Genomic DNA, 23,370 nt, shown 5'->3' with positions numbered 1-23,370 from the left:
TCCTGCCCTTTCTCTCTCTTCCCCCTTCTCCTTTCCTTCATGACTTTTTTTGGCTGTGCTCCTTGAAGGAACAGTGAACTTTGGATCTTTGCTCCGGGCTTCAGGGCTGTTGCAGTTTTGCAGGCTAAGTACACAAGGGCATGGCTAAGGGGGCCAGAGAGGATCATCTGCCCCTCTGCCCAGGCTGTTCTCTGGTGAGGGTGTGACGTGCCTGGCGGAGGAGCTGCCTTCTGACAGCTTTGCACAGAGGCTTTCTTCTTGCCAAGACAAGTGACCCCAGGGCTGATTCCACAGGAGGGTCCCTTTCTCCCACCTGAGCACAGTCACTAGCACTGGGCTAGTGGCCCCCGCCGGCCTTGAGGGGCACCCTTCCTTCCTGTGCTGCTGTCCCTTGCTCTCTTCAGGCACCAAGGAGAGCCTAGCCCTGTTCCCTTTGGGGACTCAGAGTAGAGCCTGTAGCTGCAGGTGAATCAAGCACCAGGCATTCAGTAAATATAAATGTTAGTGTATTTTCATTTTCCATCTAGATTTTTAATTTATTTAAAAAAATAATCAGCATGTACAGTAAAACAAAAGAAGCAGAAAATAAGTTTCAAGTCGCACTACCCAGAAGCAACTCCCAGTGATATAATCCTACACATCTTTCTAATCTATGATTTAAAAAACACTTTTGAATAGGTAACGTATGCACTTGGTACAAAATTCAAAAGGGACAAAAGGTACCCATTCCCCTCCTCCCACCATTACCAGAGATATAATATTTGTTTACCCACATTTGATGTGTAGACTTTTATTTTTTCCCCCTCACAAATGGTTGAAATCACTAACACTGTTCCACATCTGGCTTTTTTCACTTAATAAAATACTTTAGGGATCTTTCCATATCAGTGCATCGCCTTGTTATTTTTAAAATAGCTTTATGGTATTTTACTGTTTTATCCACTATTTAACCAATCCTAAGTTGATAAACATTTGGACTGGTTCAGTATTTTACTATTATAAATAGTGTTTCAATGTCTATCCTTTACATACCTCTTTTGGCACTTGAGTAAATCTATAGTGTAAATTACTGAAAGTGGAAATGCTGGACCAAGGGCTATTAACTTTACAGGAAGTTGCCAACTTGTCCTCTACAGAGGTTGTACCATCTACGTGGACCAGCAGTGTATAAACAGCTAGCTTTTCTTTAATGAATCATTTCTTTACATAATTGGAATTATACTGGTTAAACATTTTTTTAACTTCACATTATATCAAAAGTATTTTCTCACATCAAAACTATTCATAAACAACAAAAATCCTTTAAAATTATAAATGTTCACTGTAGAAAGATGACCCTATGGATATATAGATAGCCTTCGATGCAAGTGTGCACACACACATAACGTGTTTCCGCGAAAATAAGACCTAGCTGGACAATCAGCTCTAATGTGTCTTTTGGGGCAAAAATTAATATAAGACCTGGTCTTATATAAGACCCGGTATTATATTATATTAAAGTCCCAGTCTTATAGTAAAATAAGACTGAATCTTATATTAATTTTTGCTCCAAAAGACACGTTAGAGCTGATTGTCCGGCTAGGTTTATTTACGGGGAAAAAGGGTAGTTACGTGTATGTATGCTTGACAAAAGTTGGATTGTACCATTCCTAACCTGCTTTTTAAAATTTAATATATCATGAACATTTTTCCTTGTTACTAAATATGGTTGTATCACCGGATTTTTCTAATTTTGCTATTTTAAATAATATTGTGATGATCTTTGTGTATAGGATTTTGATTTTTAAAATATTTCCTTAGGCCACAGAGTATGTATATTTTGAAAGCCCTTAACACATACTGAGAATTGCTGTCCAGAAAGGCTGGGTCAGTGTCTGTATTCCTTGTACCGGGTATGATTCAGCCTAGTCCACCACACACTAACCAGTGTTCGTGGCTTATTTCTTGTCACAGTCTCACATGAAGCTTATTAGGAGCTATTGACAAATTTTTAGTAGACAGATTACAGCCAGATTTGCATTTTTGATTCCAGCTTCAGAGCCTGATAACTCTGTCAGCCATATTTGGCCCCTAGGAAGCATTCGAGATCATTGGAGCAAATTTGGGTGGAGAACCAACAAGCAGGTCTCTAACCTGCTGTTATGGAGACAGCAATTCAGCACTGCATCTGACAGGCCCCTGGAGTACTCAGGAACAATGCACACCAAGGTCTTTTCGGTTTCAGGCCTTCTACTTAAGCTAGTCCCTTTGCTTAATGCCTACTTATTCTTCAGGTCTCAGAATACCTGCAGCTCATCTTTCTTTACTGCATGTCAGACCCTTTACCATGCACCTTCAGGCATCATCTCCTCTGAGGTTGGTACATTATTGTCCCGGTTTTGCACGTGAGAGAATTGAGGCAGAGACAGGTTAAGCACCTCGGCCATGGGGTTACTTTGCTGCTAATTCTGGCCTCACACGTAGGCTCACCAGTCTTTAGGGCCTGTTGCTCTTGACCACTGAGCTCCCTGCCTCGGGCCACTTCTCTGGACCATTAGCTGGACTCTGAGAGTAGCTTCTAAGCCAGACCTCTCAGAGCGCTTTTGTTTGTAGCACAATTTTCAGGTGTCAGGTTCTTGAGTGTTTAAAAAAAAAAGGGGGTCCAGATTTCTCTTGTTATTTCCCTCTTTTCCCCAAAGACTGAGAGCTGAGGTATTTGACTGTAGCTCCCTGAGGACCGGCCCACATCAGGCTCATCTGTGTGAAACTGCCCAGCACAGGATGGGAACCCGAGTGCCCCCGTCAGTGACCGGTGTTAAATAGAGCAAGTTTTCTCTAGATTCAAGTCTGATACATGGGCCACAAAGATAAAGGAATTAGGGCTCAACTAAGTCAACATAGACTGTTCCTGAGTGTATGCATGCGTGCGTTTGGTGAACCTGCTTTGGAAACTGTAAAAATACTGCATCATTGCATCTGGGAAATGGTTTTAGAGTGCTTTTACATTCATTTATAATAATAGCAGACTCTGTGCTAGGTGTTTGACATACACTGTGTTATCATGTATATTATTTTTCACAAGGACTTGAGAAGCGAGCAGGGTAGCTATTATCCTTCGGTTGGTTTGTTTCGGATTGTAGTTTTTTTCCCAGAGGAAGAAGTTGAAGTTTACATAGCCCATTGGCCTGCATGGCCCCCCTTTTATTAGGGGCTAACAAGCACCAATGAGCAGAGTTCTGGGGGGCCACCCATGTTGGGATCTCCTTTGGCTCAGGGAGGTAAGCCAGCTCTAGACCACGTCCCCAGGCTTCCTGTTCTTCTTTCTCCCTTAGTTTCTTGGATCTGAAAAGGCTTTCAGGCTTCAGAGGAAGTGCAGAGAGTTAATTCTCATGTAGCGGGAGAAGCGCACGTAGAGCCGACGGAACCACAGGAGCTGGCTGCGGTGGCAGGACATGGCTCTCTGGAAGAATCAGAGAGCGGCAGTTATGGAACGTTTCACCCGAGTCATTGCTGTTATTTTCAGTGGTCTTCCTTCCAATAACACACCTCATGCTACAGCCTTATCTGGCTTCTTCCTATTACCTGCAGACCTCTCTGGATTGGCCTCCAATCACTGCCTCCCCTCCCCTCTGCCATCTCTACTTACTCCCTTGTGATAATAGCAGATGAAGCCAACGGCAGCCAGAGCACTCAGTCTCCATGCATTATCTCAATTTGAATAACCCTGTGGGTTAAGAACAGTTATTACTGCTTTTTAAAAAATAGATGAGGAATCTCATCAATCTCAAATAGCTGGTAGGTGGCAGAGCTGACATTTGAACCCAGAGTCATCTGATTGACTCCAGAGCCTACCTTTTGCTCCACTACCTCACATATATGACACATACAGGGATGGTTTATGGGAAGCAAGCTAGAATACTACGCTCAGACTCCTGAATTAGGCAGGCTGGGAAGGTACAATGACTATTAGAAGGAATAAAAGGATGGTACCCATAGGTATGGGTTCTCCTTGCCATCTAGTGGGGGAAACATTTATTATCTTGTTACTCAGACCTTGTGTAGTTTAGTTTTTAAACACAACAGATCATAGCAACTGGTTTTAACTACATGTAAACATATAGAAATGGTTCCTGCCTGTTTTTCTCTAAGTACCAAAATTAACCTGCCTCTCTAAGTTAATATCGTTGCAAACCTCTATTTAAAGAGCTCATTTTATATTTATTATCAGAACACACCTGGCTTTGAAAATGTAAGTATACCTGTGATATAACCACAAGCTTTAAATGATAAAGGGAGCTTCACCATAAGATAAAATTTAGGCAAAATATTACACAGCATAATTTCAACAGGAAATACAACTAAATTTTTTAAATAAAAAATTATTTGTAGAAACTAAAATGGATGAACTCATAGAATAGTGTTAAACATTTTAAGACCTTAGTAAACATAAAATGTTCATTTTAGAAAAACTGTGAAAGAATGGATGAACTTTGTAGTCCAAAGATACTTGATCTGTCTACTTGTAATAGTTATAAGTTTCAAGAGTTTCCCACATCATGCTGCCCAAGTGGCCAATTTATTTAAATCCCCTAATTTTTTAGTAACTTTTCAGCATCCATTCAACTAGATGGGCAACTACGGGAATTACATATTTATTGCCAATTTGGTTTTTTACCAACTTTATTTTTCTATTACATTTTGTTCAAATGTTCCAAGGGGATAACACAAGATTTCAAAACTGTTTCTATTTGCCTTTCTCCACTTCAGAGCATTTTTCATTACATGTCTTTCAAAACTATGATTTTACTGCTTATATAATACTACATAATTCACCTGCTGATTATTAGCTCCTTTTTTGGCTGTCACAAATTATTGTAATGAACAGTTCTATACATAAATCTCTGGGTACGCTTTTATTCAATTCTTTAGGATAAAATTCTAAAGATAAAAATTGTTAGGTCAGAGTAAGTATAAATTTATTGAATTATGTAATACATGATTATTTTATAAACAGTTTTAAAAATTAAAAGAAAAACTTAAACTCACCGAAAATCCCACCACTCAGAGGTAATCAATATGAATATTTTTTCACATGTTCTTTGACTTTTTTTCATGTGTATGTGTATAAAAATGTATCACTGCTCTGTAGCCTGTTTGTTTTCATTTAATGTATCAAGAATATCAAAAGGTAAGTACAATGTCTGAGATTTCTGACATTTATTACTATTACTTCCCACAAAGGCTATACCAATTTACACACTTATTTCATTTAATGCTTCAACAATAGACTTCTATCATTTGATCCTTTTGATGCTTTTATGTATTTCCAGATTTTTCTACAATGAACATGTGCTATTACTTACTTTTTAAAGCATGCATTATTTTTATAATCAGAAAAAAAAGAGGAAGAAGTTCTTGAAAATCCGTGACGCCCACGGTCTATCAGCCGTGCTAACACTCAGGACAGATGCTGAACTGCTGGGGAAGGTGTTTGGTTAGGGCCTCTGCAGAACCACGGTTCTGAGAGGCCAGGAGGTCTGGGGTACAGACCTGGAGCTGGGCTGTCCAAGAATTTGCAATCCTCACCTTGGCCTGTGCCACTTCTTTGCCGGTGAGCACGAAGAGGACATCGCTGGTATGAAGCAGAGAAAAGGGCAGGTCCAGAAGGGAGATGTACTTGCGCAGCACGTTCACAGACTGAAGCGTGAGCACAGAGCACCCTGGGTGGGGAAGGGAGAGGAGAAAAGGGAGGAGGGTTGTTGCTTCTGGGCAGATCTCCCCTGAGCGACCTACCTGTTCCTTGGGTCTCAGGCCTGGGCTGGGTAGTGGCTGGGGAGTTGCCAGGTTACTCTGTGGCACCAAAGCTGCTCTTTGCCCATCATCCTCACAGATGAGAAGAGTGAAAGGGCCACAGAACAGCTGGCAGCTGCCCTCCCCCGCTACATGCTACAGCAAGAAAAGGTTGGTTGCTAGAGGTTGGGATTCGGCTACCTCAGGGCCAAGGGAAAGGGGATGGAGACAGGAGTGCCTGTATTCGGAGGCCAGAGACCTGCTCTGTCACTAAAGAACTGACAGATTTGGGCAAGTACCTTAGCATCTCTGAGCCTCAGTTTTCTTATCTGTAAAATGGCATTGATCGTGTGGGACATGCCTGTCTCACAGGGTTAATATGTAAGAATCAAATGACCTACAGTCATATTCCAAAGACTTCACAGCTTGGTAAGCTCAGTAAGCCCACTCAGAAAGGGCACACACTACTTATGTTTTCATTTGTTTCATCTCTGTATCACACCTGTGAGGGATGTACCTCATCCTTACTGACAGACCAGAAACTAGCTTCTGGAGGTTAAGCATCAGTGTCACGCAGTAAATGGTCAAACACCATCGTTTGCGTTAGGAAGAGTCTAACACAAACAGGTTAATCCATCAAGCACCCATCAGTCATTGATAACTTGGCTAATTAATTGGGGAATGGGACATGAGTTTGGATGGACAGACTGAAAGAATACCAGCAGTAGGAAAGACCAACCCTATGAGTAAGCTAGACAGGTGAATGGGAAAGGCCCACTGTTGATTTTATTGTAGCCCAGATATTGGGCTAAACATTATTCTGGGTGTGTCTGTGAGGGTGTCTCTGGATGAGATTAGCATTTAAGTCTGTGGACTCAGTGAAGCAGACTGCCCTCCCCAGTGTGGGTGGTCTTCATTGTACAATCAGTAGAGGGCCTGACTAGGTAATTTTATTAATTGTTTTAATTTTCAAACGGCAGAGGAAGAGAGAACTCATTCTTTTCTGCCTGACTGGGCTGGGATATTGGTCATTTTCTGCCTTCAGACTAGGATTTCCATCATTGGCTCCCCTGCTTCTCAGGTCTTTGGACTCAGGCTGAATTACACCACCATCTTTCCTGGGCCCCCAGCTTGCAGATGGCAGATCGTGGGGCTCCTCAGCCTCCATAATTGCATGAGCCAAGCCCTTATAACAAATAGATAAACACACTCGGAGGCTGCCTGGTGGGCTGGGCACGTCCCAATGGTACAACCTGATTTTGAGACCTAGGGACCCGCACTGCCAGAGACACTGAGGTGAGTCACGAAGAACATGGCCAGTCCTCCCACCCTCTCTGCCTCTGCCTGGCCCAGGGCAGCTCTCTGTGTATTTACAAAGTTCACCCTGAGTTTCCTTAAGGGACCATGGCCTTCCCTTAGCCAGCGGCCTTTTGCAAAAGGGGCAGGCCTTACCTTTAGGTAGCTTCCCTTCTGAGTGCAGGGTCCTGGAGGAGGGAAAGGACAAGAGGAGAGCGAGTAAGATTTCCTTTGTAGCTAACAGGATGGGCCTTCAGCGCAAGGCCTGCCACGCCCTATGGTCCCTCCAGGTAGGTTCCTAGGTACTTCCTTTTGCCTCATAGATTCGTGGGGTTCCATACATCTGGCTACAGCTAAAGGGACCAGGGTGGGTTCCTTACACAAGGACAGCCAGTCTGGAGGCTGGCCAATGGCTTATGAAGTGCCCTGGTCCAAGTTTTGCACATTAGAGAGGAAGGTAACTGCGGGAGACTCTTCAAGGTTTTTCTCTTTTGAAATTGTAATGTGAGTATGTAATGGGAGCATATCTTAAAATATTGACATTTCTTCTCTGATAGCCTCTCTGTCCTTTTTGACCTGCCCCACTCCCACCTGACAGGGAAGCCATCCTGTGCTTGAGCTGTTAAGAGGAGCAGGGAGGCAGTCAGCAGCAATTATCCCTGAATCTCTAGTCCCCTTTGTTGTTCTGAAAGCTGAGGTATGGAGGATGCCGTAGGTAGTCTCCACCCCAACATACAGACACACACATGGATACTACAAGGGATTCTTGTGGGCAGAGGTTATGGAAGAGAAGTTGGGAGATAATTGATAAACTATGGGTCTGACTCCTCAGCAGAGCCCTGAGAAATAGAAAAACCTGAAAAATGTTTCTGGGATCCTGAGCACAGAGGTGATTTGTCCTGCAGTCTGGGTAGAGCCCTGGGATATTCTGAGTTTGGGGTGGTCAGGATCTCCACAGAAAGCGTCGGAAATGCAGGATCTACGTTAAGGAGCGAGGTGAGCACTGGAGAGACACACTGTCGATTGGCCAAATAATTCTCCAGATAATCCACCAAAAAGTAAATGGTTAATTCGGGGAAAGAAAAAAACAACAACAAAGAGTGCGTGCACACTCGCTGGCTGGTCTCGCGCACCCGCCACCCACATGGGAAGAAGAGAGGAGCCCAAAAGGCTTCTCCTTTTATTTGCATCCCCTCCCCTCCCACCGCCACCAGCCGTGGTTACTATACAGTTCAATAGGAAGTCAAGACTAGAGAGTTAATAAGGGGCCCAACTCTACCCATACTCCTCCCAGCTCTATGGTTAAGCGTCTTAAGATGTCAGTTTACTTTCAACAACACCTGTGCTGAAATCACACAATGCCACTGAGGAATCTGCACTAGAGGAGCCGGGGTTGGGGAGGGATCCCTGGGAATGGGGACAAGGAAGGGCCTCCTGGTAGAAGGAAGCCAGGAAGAGACTGAGAAGGGGCCAGAGGAGCGAGAACAAGCTGGTGCGAGGCAGGTCAAGCAGCACTTCAGTAAGTGATAGGCAGGGTCAAATGCCACAGAAAGGTCAAGACAGATGAGGACTGAAGTAAACCTAGGGAGGTGAGCAGCCAGGAGGTGACTGTGGAGACAATTTTTAGTCGATTGGTGGGAGTAGAAGGCAGGCACAGAGGGGAGGAAGGATGGAAGTGGACCGCAATTGTCCTCTGCCAAGAGGAGCGTGGAGCCTTCTCTGCACAAGAGGACAAGTCATCCAGTAAGCGTTAGTGCCTGAGGTCGGCGGGGGAGCTACTCAGACTGAGGAGGGTCCTATGGCCACAAATGTTGCTGAGGCCCAGAGAGGGGAAGGAAGGGCAGCTCAGAAGAAAAACCTTATCCCCTTGGCATTTCTGCTTGGAACTGAAGGGGCTGCAGCTGCAGGTGGCAGCCTTAAGTGACAAGTAGAGAGGAGCTCTGAAGCCCAAGGGAGCAGAACCACAAGTGGAATGGAGACTTGGGGTCTGCCATCAGGATGGGCACCCACAGCGGAGCCTCTGTGAAACTGTGAGACTACTTTGGGCTTGGGAATGAACGCCAACCTGGGGGCTGCCTCTTCTAGGAAGTGCTTCCTGCAATGCATAGAGTGGCTGTGTGGTCCGCCAGCGTCTCCCCTCCTGTGATGTTGCTTTGGTTTTCCTGGCAGCTTGCCATAGATGACAAGCAACTATCTATGGCAAGAAGAATACAAAAGGAAGGGCCAGAAGGGCATGTGGAAAGGCAGGAATGAGGAAGACAGTACTGATTATGTCAGGGATGATGCTTTGTTACCCTAGGTGCTTTGTATCAACAGCGTTTATTACCTGAGAACAACCTGACAGATTAGGTGTGAATATTCTCATCTTTCAGATGACAAAAGTAAGGCTTGAAGAGGTCAAGTCATTTAATCCAATTCACACAAGCTTGCTTACTAATGGAAAGTGGCAGTGAGGTGCCCTTTGGAGTACCAGAAAAGGACAAGGAGATCTGCGTTCTAGTTTCTGCTTTGTCTCTGGAGAGGTGTGCAGCCATGGAGAAATCACTCCTCTTTTCTGACTGTGCCTGTTCAGCAAGGACTGTATGAAATGATTCTGGAGTCTTCCCCTCTGCTGTGACCTTAGGTGACCAAGATGGACATTGCTTCTGCATAAAACTGCCAGCCAATCTGGTTTCAGATATGGGAAGGACACAAGTGATTGAGGCTGGAATAAGGGTTCCTACCTGGGGAAGGTAGGGGCAGAGAAGGAACAGGCCAATCAGAGAGGGAATGGATATTTGAGGATGAGTGCCTAGCAGTGATCAGGGCTGAGTGGATGGAGGGTGAAAGGGTGAAATTATAGAAGCAGCTCTCTGCTTCTGGAGGGGGCATAGCTAGCCTCAAAACAGCTGTGGTGCCCGCAGTCAGGAAACTTTCTGAGAAAACCATAAATCTAAACCATGTCCGAGGAAAACGCATATGGGGGATGGGGAGCTCAAATACACAAGAATGAGAACTCAGGGGCTTTTATGGAAAACAATGTAAGATTCTGGTACAGGAAGAGTTTTTTGGGGGTGAGAGGTTCCTAGGGAAACTGGCAACTGTGAACTTCCTCAGGAGTGTCACTGTGGAGGGGGTGTGGGGTCTGTAAGGTCATTTTCAAAGGAGCATGGAGTCAGTCATATCAATAAGTTGTTTTATCTCAAGCACAGTGACCCTCATTAGGACGAAGAGGACCCAGAAGTGTTAAAAGCCTGTAGCACCCCAGCCAAACCCTGTCTATCTAGGTACTCTTGGTCAAATGAGGAGGTTGGACTTAATGATATAGGTGAGGTCACTTCCATCGTCACATATTTCACTGTTCCCGTCTGAGAATGTGGGGCACGTTTAGAAGAAGGTAATAAGGTAAGTCCTTCATTTCAAGTTACCCGTCTCTCATTGCTGGGCCAGGTCTGCCACCCCAGTGCTCATGGCGCCCAGGAGAAGCGCTTCTCTAGATGACGGGAAACATGGTCTATGTGTTTGCATGACCCTGAGTAAGCCTCTAATATCTTCGAGTTTCATTTTTTGGGGGGAGGGAATAAAATACAGATAACATATCAGTAAAATAAGGTGACTGTGAAAAATAAATGAGATTTCATATTTTATACATGTATCCTCTTTCTCCAAAGAAAGGTTTGAGAAGTGTAAAAATCTACAACAGAAGATAACAAACTAAATGAGAATAAAAGGAAGAGAAAGAAGGTGAAGCTAGGAGGCACAGTGGTTCACAGAACTCAATCCTTAAAATCTCACACTTGTGCTACAAGGGGTTGCCAATTTGGCCCCTAAGCTTTCTGTGGCCAAAGCAAAGAGAGAAGGAAAATCAGTTATCCCTTTGCTGTATCTGCGGGGTAAAAAAATTCTCAGCTGCTTAGGAGACGAAACCATAAGACTTGACAGAGCTTTCTCCTGGGAAGGATGTGGTGAGATGTAGTGAACGCCATGGCCAGCACTGGCTGCTGACAATAGCGAGTTTCATGGCGCTCAGACAAGGAGTGGGAAGGCACCTGAGGAACCGTCCGCCTGAGCAAACGAGCCAGCCTCTCCCACCTCCACCCCCAGAGAAGCGTACCTCACGGCCGCGTACAGAGCAACATGATTGCTGTGGCCGCTCACGCCCCCCACATCGAAAGTCACCACCTGCGGAGAAATACAGGGTTTCACTCAGGCCCCCACTTCTAACTAGCAGTCTCCGTTCCCTGGGAAGGAAAGACGAGTACAGAACCATGAAACTTTTCAAGTTCTGAGTATATCTGATATGACTGGCTCAGATCAATGGTGTGTAACTACTGGTTTGGCCCATGGCATGGAGACTTTTCCACTGTTTATTTTGTTCCTGACTAGTGGAGCACAGTGGAATTCAGCCATGATAGAAGCATGGGTTCAGGATATCTTTGTTTCTTATCTGCCTAGCCAGTTATTAGCATATTTAGTTTTCCTGGCTGGCTCCTGTGTGAACTTTGTTCATGTAGATGTTGCCTGATTTATTGAGTCTCTTTTCCTCATGCCATACCAAGGGCACAAAAGGTTTTAGGGACAATTTCTACCATGACCTGGGATTAAGTTCACAGAAGAAATATATTTATTCACAGACTGCCTCTGTTTCCATTTTCACAGATATAGCATCTGTTTATTAACTACTAGGTTAGTCTACATTCCAACATTTCATTTCTACACAGATGGATTTTAAAAAGCCCAAGGAACAATTTAAATAATATCAATATCAATAATAATAATAATGATAATAACAGGATAGCTTGAATAACAAAAGAAATAAAATAAGCAAGGCCTCATAAAAAGGAATAGAAGTGGCTGGTTAGGGGTGATGGCACTGGGATTGGAATATTAATGGGAAAAGATTCACTATTGGTCTTTCTACACTAACCCATAAAGCCTGTTGACTTCACGTTTAGAAAACTCTAAGCAGCTAACATTGAGCACAGGCTGGAGAGGGGGTGGCTATAGATTGAAAGAAAATTTAAAGTCCTATCAACTAATCCTGATTCACACAAGCTGCAAAAATAAAACACATTTATGACATGAGACTATTGGAACTGTGAAACATTATATTAATTTTTAGGTATAATAATGATATAGTTATGTTAATAAAAGACTCGATGTCTTTTAGAATTGCATACTAAGGTATTTAAATATGAAATATGACGATGAGCATTTGCTTCAAAATAGTACAGGAGGTGAACAGGTGTTTAAATGAAAATAGTATTGACTGTTAATTACTGAAGCTGAGTGATCGGAACACAGTGAGGTTCATTAAACTATTCTCTCTACTTTGTATGCTTGAAGTTCTCTGTAATGAACAGTTTAAAAAATGAGTTAAAGGCTTATAAAAAGCTAATCGTATAATGGTGGATATATGACATTACACATTTGTCAAAATCCACAGAATATACGACACCAAAAGTGAACTCTAACATAAACTACAGATTTTGGGTGGTGATGATGTGTCAATGAAGGTTCACTGATTGCAACAAATTGTGGGGGACAGAGGGTATGTATGTTCTTTCTGCACAATTTTGCTGTGAATCTAAAACTACTTTTAAAAATGCAGTCTTTTAAATAAAAGTTAACCATATAATTTAAGTATCCCGTTCTGATCCCATTCCTCCATGCAACATGGTGGGCACGGGGAGGCCCTGCATCTACTGTTCTCTTTGACACTAGTTAACCCCAGTCGGTTGGGCAAGTCACAGAACTTTACCACTGGAAGTTATTTCAACTTTCAAGGTCTTGGTTTCCTCATCTGAGAGATAAGAAAAGCAATAGCTGCCTTATTTTCCTCACTGGGTTGAGGTGAAGATAAAATAAAGCCACGTGGAAGTGTTTAGAACAATACAGTGATAAAGGCTAGAGTGCCTCGGCTCCAAGTTCATTGCCATCAGATAGAGCTGGCCGGTTGGGGCCAGGTTATTATCATAGGCATGCTGGAGGGCGTGCCCTTGGTTAGGGGATTTGGGGCCACATGGAGTTTGGCTCAGTCATTTTTCAAATTCTCCAAGGTCTTTGTTTCTTCCTCATTCCATTTCTTTTTATAATCGCCCTCTTTCTTTCTGTTGCAGGAGGGCTGAGCTCAGTTGTATCTAGTTCCCTGGACTTTTGCATGACAACAATGGCACCTGTAGTCCTTTACAGACTCCATCCACTTTTTTCCCCTGTTATGTTGCAGAAAACTTTGTTCAAATGAAATCTTACCCAGACCCCAATAAATAAGAGATAACAGTGGGGTTGCTCTGGTTTCTCTGAGACAGTGGTTCTCAACTGGGGGCAGTTTTTTCCCAGAGACATTTGGCAATGTCTGCAGCCATTTTTATTGTGATGAATGAGGGAAGTTGCTACTGGGCAGAGGTGGGTGGTTATCTAGCGGATAGAGTCCAGGGATGCTGCTAAACATCCTACAATGCACAGGACAGCCCCGACAACAAAGAATTATCCATCCCCAAATGTCAATAGTGCCACTATTGAGACATCCTGCCCCAAGGGAGCAGGAACTAGGTGTGTTTGGCTCATTGCTGTATCCCCAGTTCACAACAGATAATGAATATCACATAGCAGGTGCTCAATAAATATTTGTGGAAATGAAAGAGTGAGATAGGTGTTGGGCCCAGAACCTAGCCTGCTTGACATTCAAAGATACTACCGAACTCCTAGACTATTTTCTGTACAGGGCAGAGTATACTTTCCAAAGCTTTGCCTGTCAGCTATTCTACGTGGTTCTCGCAGTGCTCCTTCAGTGACAGACACATCCAACTGAGCTGGGACGAGACAGAACTCAGTTTCCTTCCATACATTGTGCTGATGGCTGCAGAGCCAGCTTTGGCTTTGGACAATGAGAGATTACGCTGTCATTCCAGCACAGCCCAGGTGAGAAGCTACCTTCCCATGACTTAGCTCTGTGCTCCTTCTGTCTATGCTTCCCTGTTGGTGCTTCATCTTCTCTAGTTGTGTAGTCGATACTTCCAGTCTGGACAGGGCACCTGGGGCCCTACCAAGATTTATGCACTCAGCTTGGTATGGGACACACTCCACAGAGTGACTTCTCACCTGCCTAGTATTAACCCCTCGTTCCTGGCATGCAGGGACTGTAGGTCTGTGTGAAAGTGCGTTTCACTGCGTCATGGGAGGCTGAGTGGAAACCCATACTTGGCTCACTACAGCCACTTATGTCCACACCCGCCACGGTGTTAGCGTGGCCTTGTGTTTCTAATGTCACATTAAGTGCAGACTTGGGAAATGATTCCCAACTGCACTCTCCTAACCTGAGAGTTTCCTTCTCAACAGTAAGGTGTGTTATAGAGCTGTTTTAGAAGGATTTCCTTGTTTACAGAAATTAAATCGATTCAAGATTATCCTGACAATAAAGGTCCCCTCGCTCATTTGAATGGATGTGAGCAGCTCAGAAAACAGGAAGGATCCCAGGCAGCCAGGTGGCAGTTAATAGTTGCAGCAGCTTGGGGATGAGCACTGTCTGGGCCTGTTCTAGTTCTTGGGGGTAGAAAGATGCCATGGTGCAGTTCTTGCTTTCATGTACCTTACAGTCTAGTTCGCAAGACATGGTCTGTACATTAAAGGATAAACAGCAACACGTGTCACAGGCGTAGGGCACACAGCGAATACCGCAGGAATCCTCAGGAGGGCTGAAGAAGTCAGGGAAGGCTTCCTGGAGAAGGCAGTCTTGAGGCGAGCCTGGACCACAAATCACTTTTCTGGGACACAAACTTGGGAGACTCTTCTGAGAGCAAGAGTGGCATAGAGAGATGTCTGTGTCCTGAGATCCTCCCTGGATGTTCAGAGTCGAGGCCAGCTGCAATGTGGTCTAAAAAACCTGGATCTTCAGCAAGGACCAATCCTGTTGACCAGTGTCCAGTACTTAAGTAAGGGCCAGATCGAAGAAGGCCAAGTTTAGAAAGATAGAAGTTTATCCTACAAGCAGGAGTTACTGGGGAGATCAGCTCTTCTTATGCACTAAAGTAGGGGAGGAGAGAGAGTATTCGGGGGCTAGTCCTGGGGTGCTCACGGGTACAGCAGCATACTTCACAGACCTCAGTGTGTTACTTCAGGCTGGCCCTGAAGACCAGCTCTGTCTACATCTGGGTCATGGAGCCTTGAGAAGTTCTGACTGTGGGGGCGGGGGCAGTCGGCAGGGTGGGGAGTTTGACTTCTAAGCCCATGGATGGCACCCTCCGGTTTTTCATGCTCAGATTTGCAGTGAGCCAGTCAGATGCCCTTTTGGCTTCTGTGGACTAAGTTTCAGCTGTATTTCTGTAATTAGAAAACAAAGACGGTCTGACTAATAAATCAATGGATATCTGTTCTTACGAAAGGTCTAATAAGTTAATTCACTCAGCAAATTCATCATTGATAAAAGCCTAACATGTTTCTCTGCCAGAAGGATTCTTCTTTTAATGAGGATTTATCAAAACTTTATTTTTTATGACTGAGGCTTTGAATGGTTGAATTTTAGGGATTATTATTGCAGAAGTGGACAGTAAGCCTTCTTGGCAGCCTGAAAATTGACCACAAGTGAGGCTCTCTCCTGCGGATCCTGGAGAGCCGAGATGCATATTCCCAGACTTGTCCACCTCTGCAGGTAAATGAATCTCCACTATTGCTCTGTGACTCAAGTGTTCTCCTTGTACTGGTTGTGAATATATCCTCGTGATTTTTGGAGTGAGAAATTGAGGCTTAAAATCCTACTTTCACCACTTGCCAAACCTAGGCTAGCTGCTTGGCCTCTGGTACCTCAATTTCCTTGAAGTAAAATAAGAATTTTAACACATTTACCTCTAAAGTTAAAACAATACTGTAAACATGAAGATGCTTGGTAAAAAGGTGAAGTTCTGCACAAATGAGAGTCACAGCATAGGCTCCTGAGGACCTGAGATTTTAGGTGGCAGGACAGAAGAGGGGGATGGAGGAGATAAAAGAGGACACAGTTGGAAAAAGCTCTGCCTCTACCCTAGTGTGCTGACCATTGGTTACTTAGTTTCACAAGAGGTATGTTGTCATCAGGAGGTTTAAGAGAGAGTACTGGAGGTTTTGGCCTCTTTTTAGAGTGGCCCTGGAGAATGGCTAGAAGTGAGAGGGCAGCCGCAGGAGAGGTGTGACTGAGACCCCCAGCTCTGCATTCTGGGAGGGTGTTCCCTTACCAGGTTAATGCCATTCACTTCTATGTGCTGGAGGAGGACGCTGGCCACCTGCTCTGTGTCCCACTGCACACCTGGGTCATCTGGGAAATCCCTGGAAGGAAGAAGCAGAACATGAGCATCGTTTCTAATCAGGCGCAAACTTTTCCCTAAGCTCTGTTAAGTGTGTGTCAGTCTGTGACAGAAATTACGTGGGGGTGCTACCCTTAAGCAACCAGATTTCAGTTGAAAGAGATAAGATTTAGAAACATGATGCAACTAGAAATCGATGGACAATTCCACAGAACACACTTTTGGGGCTTTGTACTTGTTGATGAGGGGAAGAAACAGACATCAATGAGACAAGGCTCTGTCTACAAGTTGCAGAGGCAGATCTGTTAACAGCGGAGCGAAACTGACACAGGCGGAATCATGTGTATCTTTATGAATAATAGTAACAGTGCTTTAACTGAAAAAGTACAAAGGTATGTTACTTCATTTAACCTCATGAACATCTTTTGAGGAGCCTTGACAGGTGAAGTTAAGTAGCTTGCTTGAAAAGTTGTTAGTGTTGGATTGGAACCCAGGTTTTCTGACTGCAAAACCAAGATGTTTTAGCACTAGGAAGTTGTCAACATCCGCCCTCCAACGAGGCCACACCACGTGGCTTATCTCAGGAGCAGAGGTCTCTGTAGATTGATCTGCACCTTATCTGTGTCCCCACTTGGCCACACCACAGACCTAGCTCCTTCTCTGTCCCCTTTTTTGTGCATGGATCTATAGCATCACATGATATGAGGCCAAGGCCTCAATTTGACCTCCCTTTTTTGAAGATATTATAAATAGATATCCATCTCTCTTTGGCTCAGGTTCTGTGGTGACACCCACAATGTGACGGAGAGGACACAGGCTCTCCTGGCCCCCACTCTGGCAGGCTGCTATAACCTCTCTATGGACAAAGGCCATTAACTGACCCTCGTAGGACTTTGGTCAAAGGAGTCACTGAAGGCTTTACAGCAGGAAAACGACATGAGCCTCAGCACTAAATAATAGTTATTTCCATTGCTTCATGTCTACCTCTACCAAATCCCTAGGGTGTCTTCTGTAGAGGGCAGCTTTATACTTTTCAAAGCACGGTCCTGTTAGCCATTCCATGTGGTTCTCATAATGCTCCTACAGTAAGCAGGACAGATAGCTCAGCTGGTAGCTGAATGGATAGAAAGTAGAGACTAGTACAAAGTCCAGCCTTATTCCCTGGGAATACAGCTAAATATGGTATGTAGAACGTGACCTGCGGAGCTCAGACTGCTGAAGGAAAAAGAGATACAGGAATCTGGGAAAATACCTTGGTGTGAAAACAGCTACATACATACCCCTGGTGGGGAGGTCCACATAAATCTATCAAGGCATCATTTTGGAAAACTGAATATACCAATAATACGTAGTCACACAGATGGTGGCGCAGTCTAAGAGAATGGGTAGGACAATAGTTGGCTAAGCCTACTAATTCCTACTAATTCGTGGGAAATCCTATTGCTGCCTTCCATTTATCTTCAGAGACCTGGGATCTGCTCTTCCAGGGCACTTCATGTAGAGCGAGGTCCACAGGAAGAGGTGTTACTCTACGCCATTCCTTCAGTAGCTCTACCCTCTCGCTGGAGGTATGAAGGCCAATCACGTAGGGGCTTTGGGACTGGAAATGTCCCCTCTGTAATCTGATACATCTGATACGGCAGCATCATCAGGTTTTTGTGATCGAGTCCAAATTGCTCTTGGTCAGGTATTCAAGATTTTCCCCAATCTATCTCCTATTTTGACCCACTTCATTTCTTTTCATTTGAGAGAGCAAATAAGGTAACACATGGGAGAAAGCATTTCAAAACTGTAAAGGGAAATGTAAAAAAGTAGTGGCCATTACTGATGCATTTGCCTAAGAAAAACCCCTTCTTTCTTGCTTGCTCTGAAACCCCTGCAGAGCTCTTTGCTGACTACCTGTATCAGTGGTCAGTGGTTTCAGAGTGGGGCGTGGTCACTCCAGGAGATGAATAAGACAATCCAGGGAGGAAAAGCCAGAAATCATTAGAATTTCTATTTATATGTTTTTCTATCTCTTTGAATTTCTATTCTGTAGCTATTTTATAAGGTATCACACACTAACAGAGTTTAACATGTATGCAGTTTAAATAAACCCACAGGTATGGAAAAGCATACTCAAATTTTGTTTCTTCCTGTCAGGGGATTATGATGAAAAATATTTGGAGATCACTGGTCTAATCTAATCATCCTACATTTTATTTTTTCCTGGATATTTAAAAACAACTTTATTGAGGTATAATTTACCTAATATAAAATACTCCTATTTATAATGTACAATTCAGTGATTTTTAGTAAATGTTCCAAACATCTACATTTTATTTTACTAGTGTTTTGCATATATTCGGCTGAGCCAAAAGCTGCTATACCAACCAGCCTTAGTGGCGTTGAAATATACAAGTAAGACCTTTGGAAGAGAGCAACTTTATAAAACAAATCAGGTACAAAAAAAAGTATGAATTGCAGAGGGCAGCAAGGCATCCCAATGGAATCACCTCCCCTCAAGGCACTAAGATATACAATTTGACACTGGGAAACTTCCAACAGATAAATCTAAAAAAGGTGACTCCTTTCAGACCAACTGCCTAGTTGTCCTTTGCTTAAAATTCAACCCTAATCAACTCAAGGCTTGAGTCTAAGGAATAACTTTTGCAAAGTTCCTTTCTTCTCTGATGGAATAACAATTACACCTTAGATAATAAACATGCTAGCAGAATGTAAACAGAAGTGTTTAAGAGACAGTTGGTGAACGACCTTTGCCCCATTTTTCTTTGTCCTGTAGTCCTCTTCTTGGTGGCTGGAGTTTGTATGATGACTAGAATTGAAGTAGCCATCTTGGTTCATGAAGTAATCTTAGGATGGAAGGCCAGACACAACTAGCCATCACACTGGCCCCAGACAGCACACCTTTACTTGTCACAATTATTATGGGTTTTTTGTCATTTGCTGCATTATCAAATTCTGATTTATATATGCCATAAATTTTTAAAGTCTTCATTTTTTTGATTATTTATCATTGAAATAAGTTTGTAATGAGCATGCTTATACATAACTCTTTGTATGCATCTCTCAATAGTTCCTTGAGATAAAATGATAGAAATGTAATTTCTGAGTCAAAGGTGAAGTAAACATGTGTAGCTCTCTCTCTTAAGAACCCTGTTATTATTGGGCAGCCGGATGCCTCAGTTGGTTAAAGCATGAGCTCTCAACAAGGTTGCCGGTTCAATTCCCACAAGGGATGATGGGCTGCGCCCCCTGCAAATAAAGATTGAGAACAGTGACTGGACTTGGCGCTGAGCTGCGCCCTCCACAACTAGATTACAGGATATGACTTGGAGCTGATGGGCCCTGGAGAAACACACTGTTCCACAATATTCCCCAATAAAAATTATTTTTTAAAAAAAGAACCCTGTTATTAAGAAGCGATGGAAAGTGTGTTAACTCATAAGAAGTGCAACATTAAGGGGGTGTTTTTAAAAAGGAGAGAGAGAATTGTGCATTTTATAAGCTGAAAGGAAAGACTACTACTAATATGTATAACTAATATCAAGAGCCCCATTCTTCCTAAAAATCTCAGGTGCTTCTATACCTTTTTATCCCTATGAGTACCCCGAAAAGTCCAGTTCATTTACTTCCTTTTACAGTTGGAAAGACCTGGTTATGATTGACTTATATGGGGCGTTACGTAGGCACTAAGGGGGCCGGCTGACTGAGAATGCAACAGAATACATATACTGTTAAGACTTCAATTTCATCTTGTTAATCAACCCTTTTCCTTGGAAATCACATGTACATAATTCAAAGCCAATAGGAAAGCAGAAGTCAAGCCTCAAAGAATAGCCAAGCTTCAGACTTAGGGAAGGCTGGGAATCTCCCTCCCTGTGTGATGCAAATATGAACCATGCGAATGGACTTGCTTCAACAATGGATAGGTGTTCTAAAGTAGTTCCTTGGCTGCTTGTTACTTCCCGCAAATCCAGGTATGTACAGGCATACAGAAAATGGTAATTAAGTTACTGAGCTTAGAGTTCCTAGAAACTCCCTTTAATTAGTAGCAAGTCCTTCATGGTTTTCATTGCAATTTTAATGAAAGAGCATGGCAATCTCTCAGGTGTTGACAGGCCTGGGTAAGTTTACTAATATATAAAGCTGAGAAACTCTTTCTGATTCAAACAGATGGATACAGTGGGCTGAAACCAAGTTTTTGGCCAGGTTTTGCCCAAACAAAGCAGAAATGACAACTCTGAAGAACTGAGGACCGGGAAAAGCAGGGGTTGCAGCAGGCAGTGGCTGTATGGCCCTTAGTTGACGTGCCTCTCTTCTTTCAGAATTCCAGCCTGTTGAGCCCTCTCAGCTAGAAATGATAAAACTAAAACTCTAAAAAATCTGGTAAGTCACACCTTGTACCTAGACTTTCTAATTTAGAGACCTGAGGTCTTTCCAATCGTCCACGCTACATCTCAAGTCAACCAGGTGGGGTTTCCTGATAAGAAGCCAGCAACAGAGAACTGGGAATAAAGGCAGAACTTCTGAGGTCTTTCACAAAGGAAGTCTGAGGACTCATTACAACATTAAGAAGGTATATTAAAGATTGTTTAAAGAAAATAGGTATTTTACAAAGCAAGAAATGTAAGCTGCCAATATACGAAAACCATATATTCTTCCGATTTTCAGAAAATGCAAAATTAAAGCAGGATGTCTGTGTGGAGAAGGACCCAGGGAAAGGTGCTGTTCTGTACTGTGGGTGCCATATCTCAACGAGAGGGCTATTTGGCTCTAAGCAATTATTCATGCCCTTTGATCTTATCTTTCTAGACATTTACTCTAAGGAAATAATCAGAGAAGCTGAAAAGTCAAATTTAGTTGAGGTAGAGATACCACTTTCACTGCAATTACAGGGGGAAAAGGTCTGCAGTTCTGTTGTGCTGCCACCAGGGAGCAATTTCTCTAACTTCCTGAATGTGGCTTATGAACAATGCTAAAGATAACGTTTTTGGGCAAGTTCAAAGCAAAAGTAAAGAAAGTGTAGATACACCCTGGGTGAGGAATATATATTTTTAAAACATTTATTTATTTTAAGAGTGTTTTTCCAGGACCCATCAGCTCCAAGTCAAGTAGTTGTTTCAATCTAGTTGTGGAGGGCGCAGCTCACAGTGGCCCACGTGGGGATCGAACCGGCAACCCTGGTGTTAGGAGCATCGTGCTCTAACCAACGGAGCTAACCGGCTGCCCCCATGGTAAGGAATATTAATGTAAAACAGGGAAAAAACCCATCAAGTTACTAAACTTTAAATTTGTTGCTGATTTCTTAGTCTAAAAGAATGAGACATATGAAAGGGGAATAGAAATGTATTTAGAAGAATTGAATTTTAAAAACAAAATAAGTTTGTGAGAGAACTTCTAAATAAAGGGCTCTGAATATGTTCAACTGTCCAGATATCCTAGCTTAGGTTCCCCAGAAAGCAGAGCTTAGGATGAAGGTTTAACCATGTGTACCTTTGGGGGGACTGTGACCCCTGGAAGCAGGAGTGAGTGACAGAGGGAGAACTCACACACGATGCTTTATCAACTTGGCCCCACTTACGGGCATTGGCTGCATGATCCCATGGGACTGTCTGAAAGTTGTATGAAAGCATCTTAGAACTGTCCATCTGTCCGGGAGGAGAAAGAAGGAAGTATTTATCTCCATTGGGTGTTAATTCTCCAAAACTTCAGGGTTGAGCATGCTTGGGCACCTGAGATTGCACAATGGCAGAGAAACCCTAGGACAGAAAGCACGGGGTGTAGAATGGGCCTGAAGTGAGCAGCTGTCAGATGGTGACCGTTAGGAGCCACGGCCAGAAGGCAGGATCTGGAGTGAAGCGTGTCCACCACAACCGGGGCTGGCCTCTCAGAGAATGAATCATTGCACATTTAACTCATCTGGACTAGGTCCCCAAGCCGGGTCGAAGGTTGGGGGATACAAACATGAATACAAATCAGGGTCCCTTCCCTCAGGAAGCTTCATGCCTACCTAGTTGGGTGAGGTTTGCCTTGCTGCAGAAAGAGGAATTTGGAAGGGGATAGAGAAGGTCAAGGGCTGGAGAGAAGGAATGCCAGGCTGGGGTAGCAGCATGGCTTGCTCATGGCACTGCCATCAATCAGTGGTTGTTGAAGCACCTTATCTAGACAACTAGACAATGGGCACTTTGAAGACCTCTGAGGAGAATGAGATGTGTATTTTGGAAGCTGTCGAGTACCACAGAGGAAGCCGACTCTTGCCAGTCTTTTGGTCCAATAACTACAATACTCACAGCCCCTTCCCTGGGGTGTATTTAGTAAACACAATATTAATACTGCTGAAAAGAGCCCCAAACTTAGCCCTGCCCTAGATCTTTGTGTTGAGTAAACAAGCCAGGCCTGCCAGCCTGTGAGTGTTCATAAAAATAACGTTTGTTTTCCTACTGACTGAATATCCTCAAATACTGACCTTTTCTACACATTCTAATGACTCACCCTGCCGACACTCTTTAGAACCATGTCAGGAGAGTCATGGAAACGCTCTGTAAAAATCTTCTGTGGGTTGTCAATTCCTTCGGTCACAAGACCCTGGCAAGGAAAGTCCCCTTCGCTCCTCTCCTCACTCTGGGAAAAACCGTAGGCCCAGGTCTTCCCTCCCCCAGCCCCTGCCCGTAGGCAGAGGCTGGCTATACAGAGTCTGCTGCTGGAACGCCACCAGGGTTGGGTAATAGCTTATCTCTCAGAAAACCGAGTCCCACTTTTGCACACTGCACTCTGAACTTTAATACAGACAGAGGCTGCTCGCACACCCTTATTTGGTCTTGTGGTTTGTACGGCCCAGCTGGAAGGTTCAGCCCGCCCCTCCCCCACCCGCCTCCGGCACATTTCTAAACTCGATTACTTCCTTTGTCATCCAATGCGGGCAAAGGTCATTTGAGTTCAGTGAACACTGAGGCCAGCCCAGAGCATGGAAGATTACCTGGGTCCTGTGCAATCCCAGGGAGCCTCAGACTGCTAATACTGCCACCCAATGGGTCACTGTGGGAGGTCT

The 23,370-nt window shown here is 43.8% G+C and overlaps 1 protein-coding gene across 4 annotated transcripts in view; it reads right to left on the bottom strand.

Annotated features, from left to right (window-relative positions):
• Window positions 1-333: 333 nt before the first annotated feature.
• Window positions 334-23,370, bottom strand: part of PIGL (phosphatidylinositol glycan anchor biosynthesis class L) — a 60,788-nt gene continuing 37,751 nt past the window's right edge. Inside the window, exons 3-8 of one of the 4 annotated variants that reach the window (XR_004421340.1) lie at window positions 16,251-16,341; window positions 11,159-11,226; window positions 7,222-7,253; window positions 5,566-5,699; window positions 3,626-3,703; window positions 334-3,439 (exon numbers count right to left, since the gene is read on the bottom strand). Coding sequence is in view for 2 of the 4 variants with exons in the window: in XM_033090689.1 (XP_032946580.1) it covers window positions 3,341-3,439; window positions 5,566-5,699; window positions 7,222-7,253; window positions 11,159-11,226; window positions 16,251-16,341 (424 nt within the window). In the remaining 2 variants the exon portion in view is untranslated. The other 3 variants (XR_004421341.1, XM_033090689.1, XM_033090690.1) reach the window with 3 other exon arrangements.

Source organism: Rhinolophus ferrumequinum, chromosome 21 (assembly GCF_004115265.2).
Source record: "Rhinolophus ferrumequinum isolate MPI-CBG mRhiFer1 chromosome 21, mRhiFer1_v1.p, whole genome shotgun sequence".
Lineage (NCBI taxonomy): Eukaryota > Metazoa > Chordata > Mammalia > Chiroptera > Rhinolophidae > Rhinolophus > Rhinolophus ferrumequinum.
The sequence above is the reverse complement of the archived record's forward strand: the minus strand, read 5'-3'. Positions and strand labels throughout refer to the sequence as shown.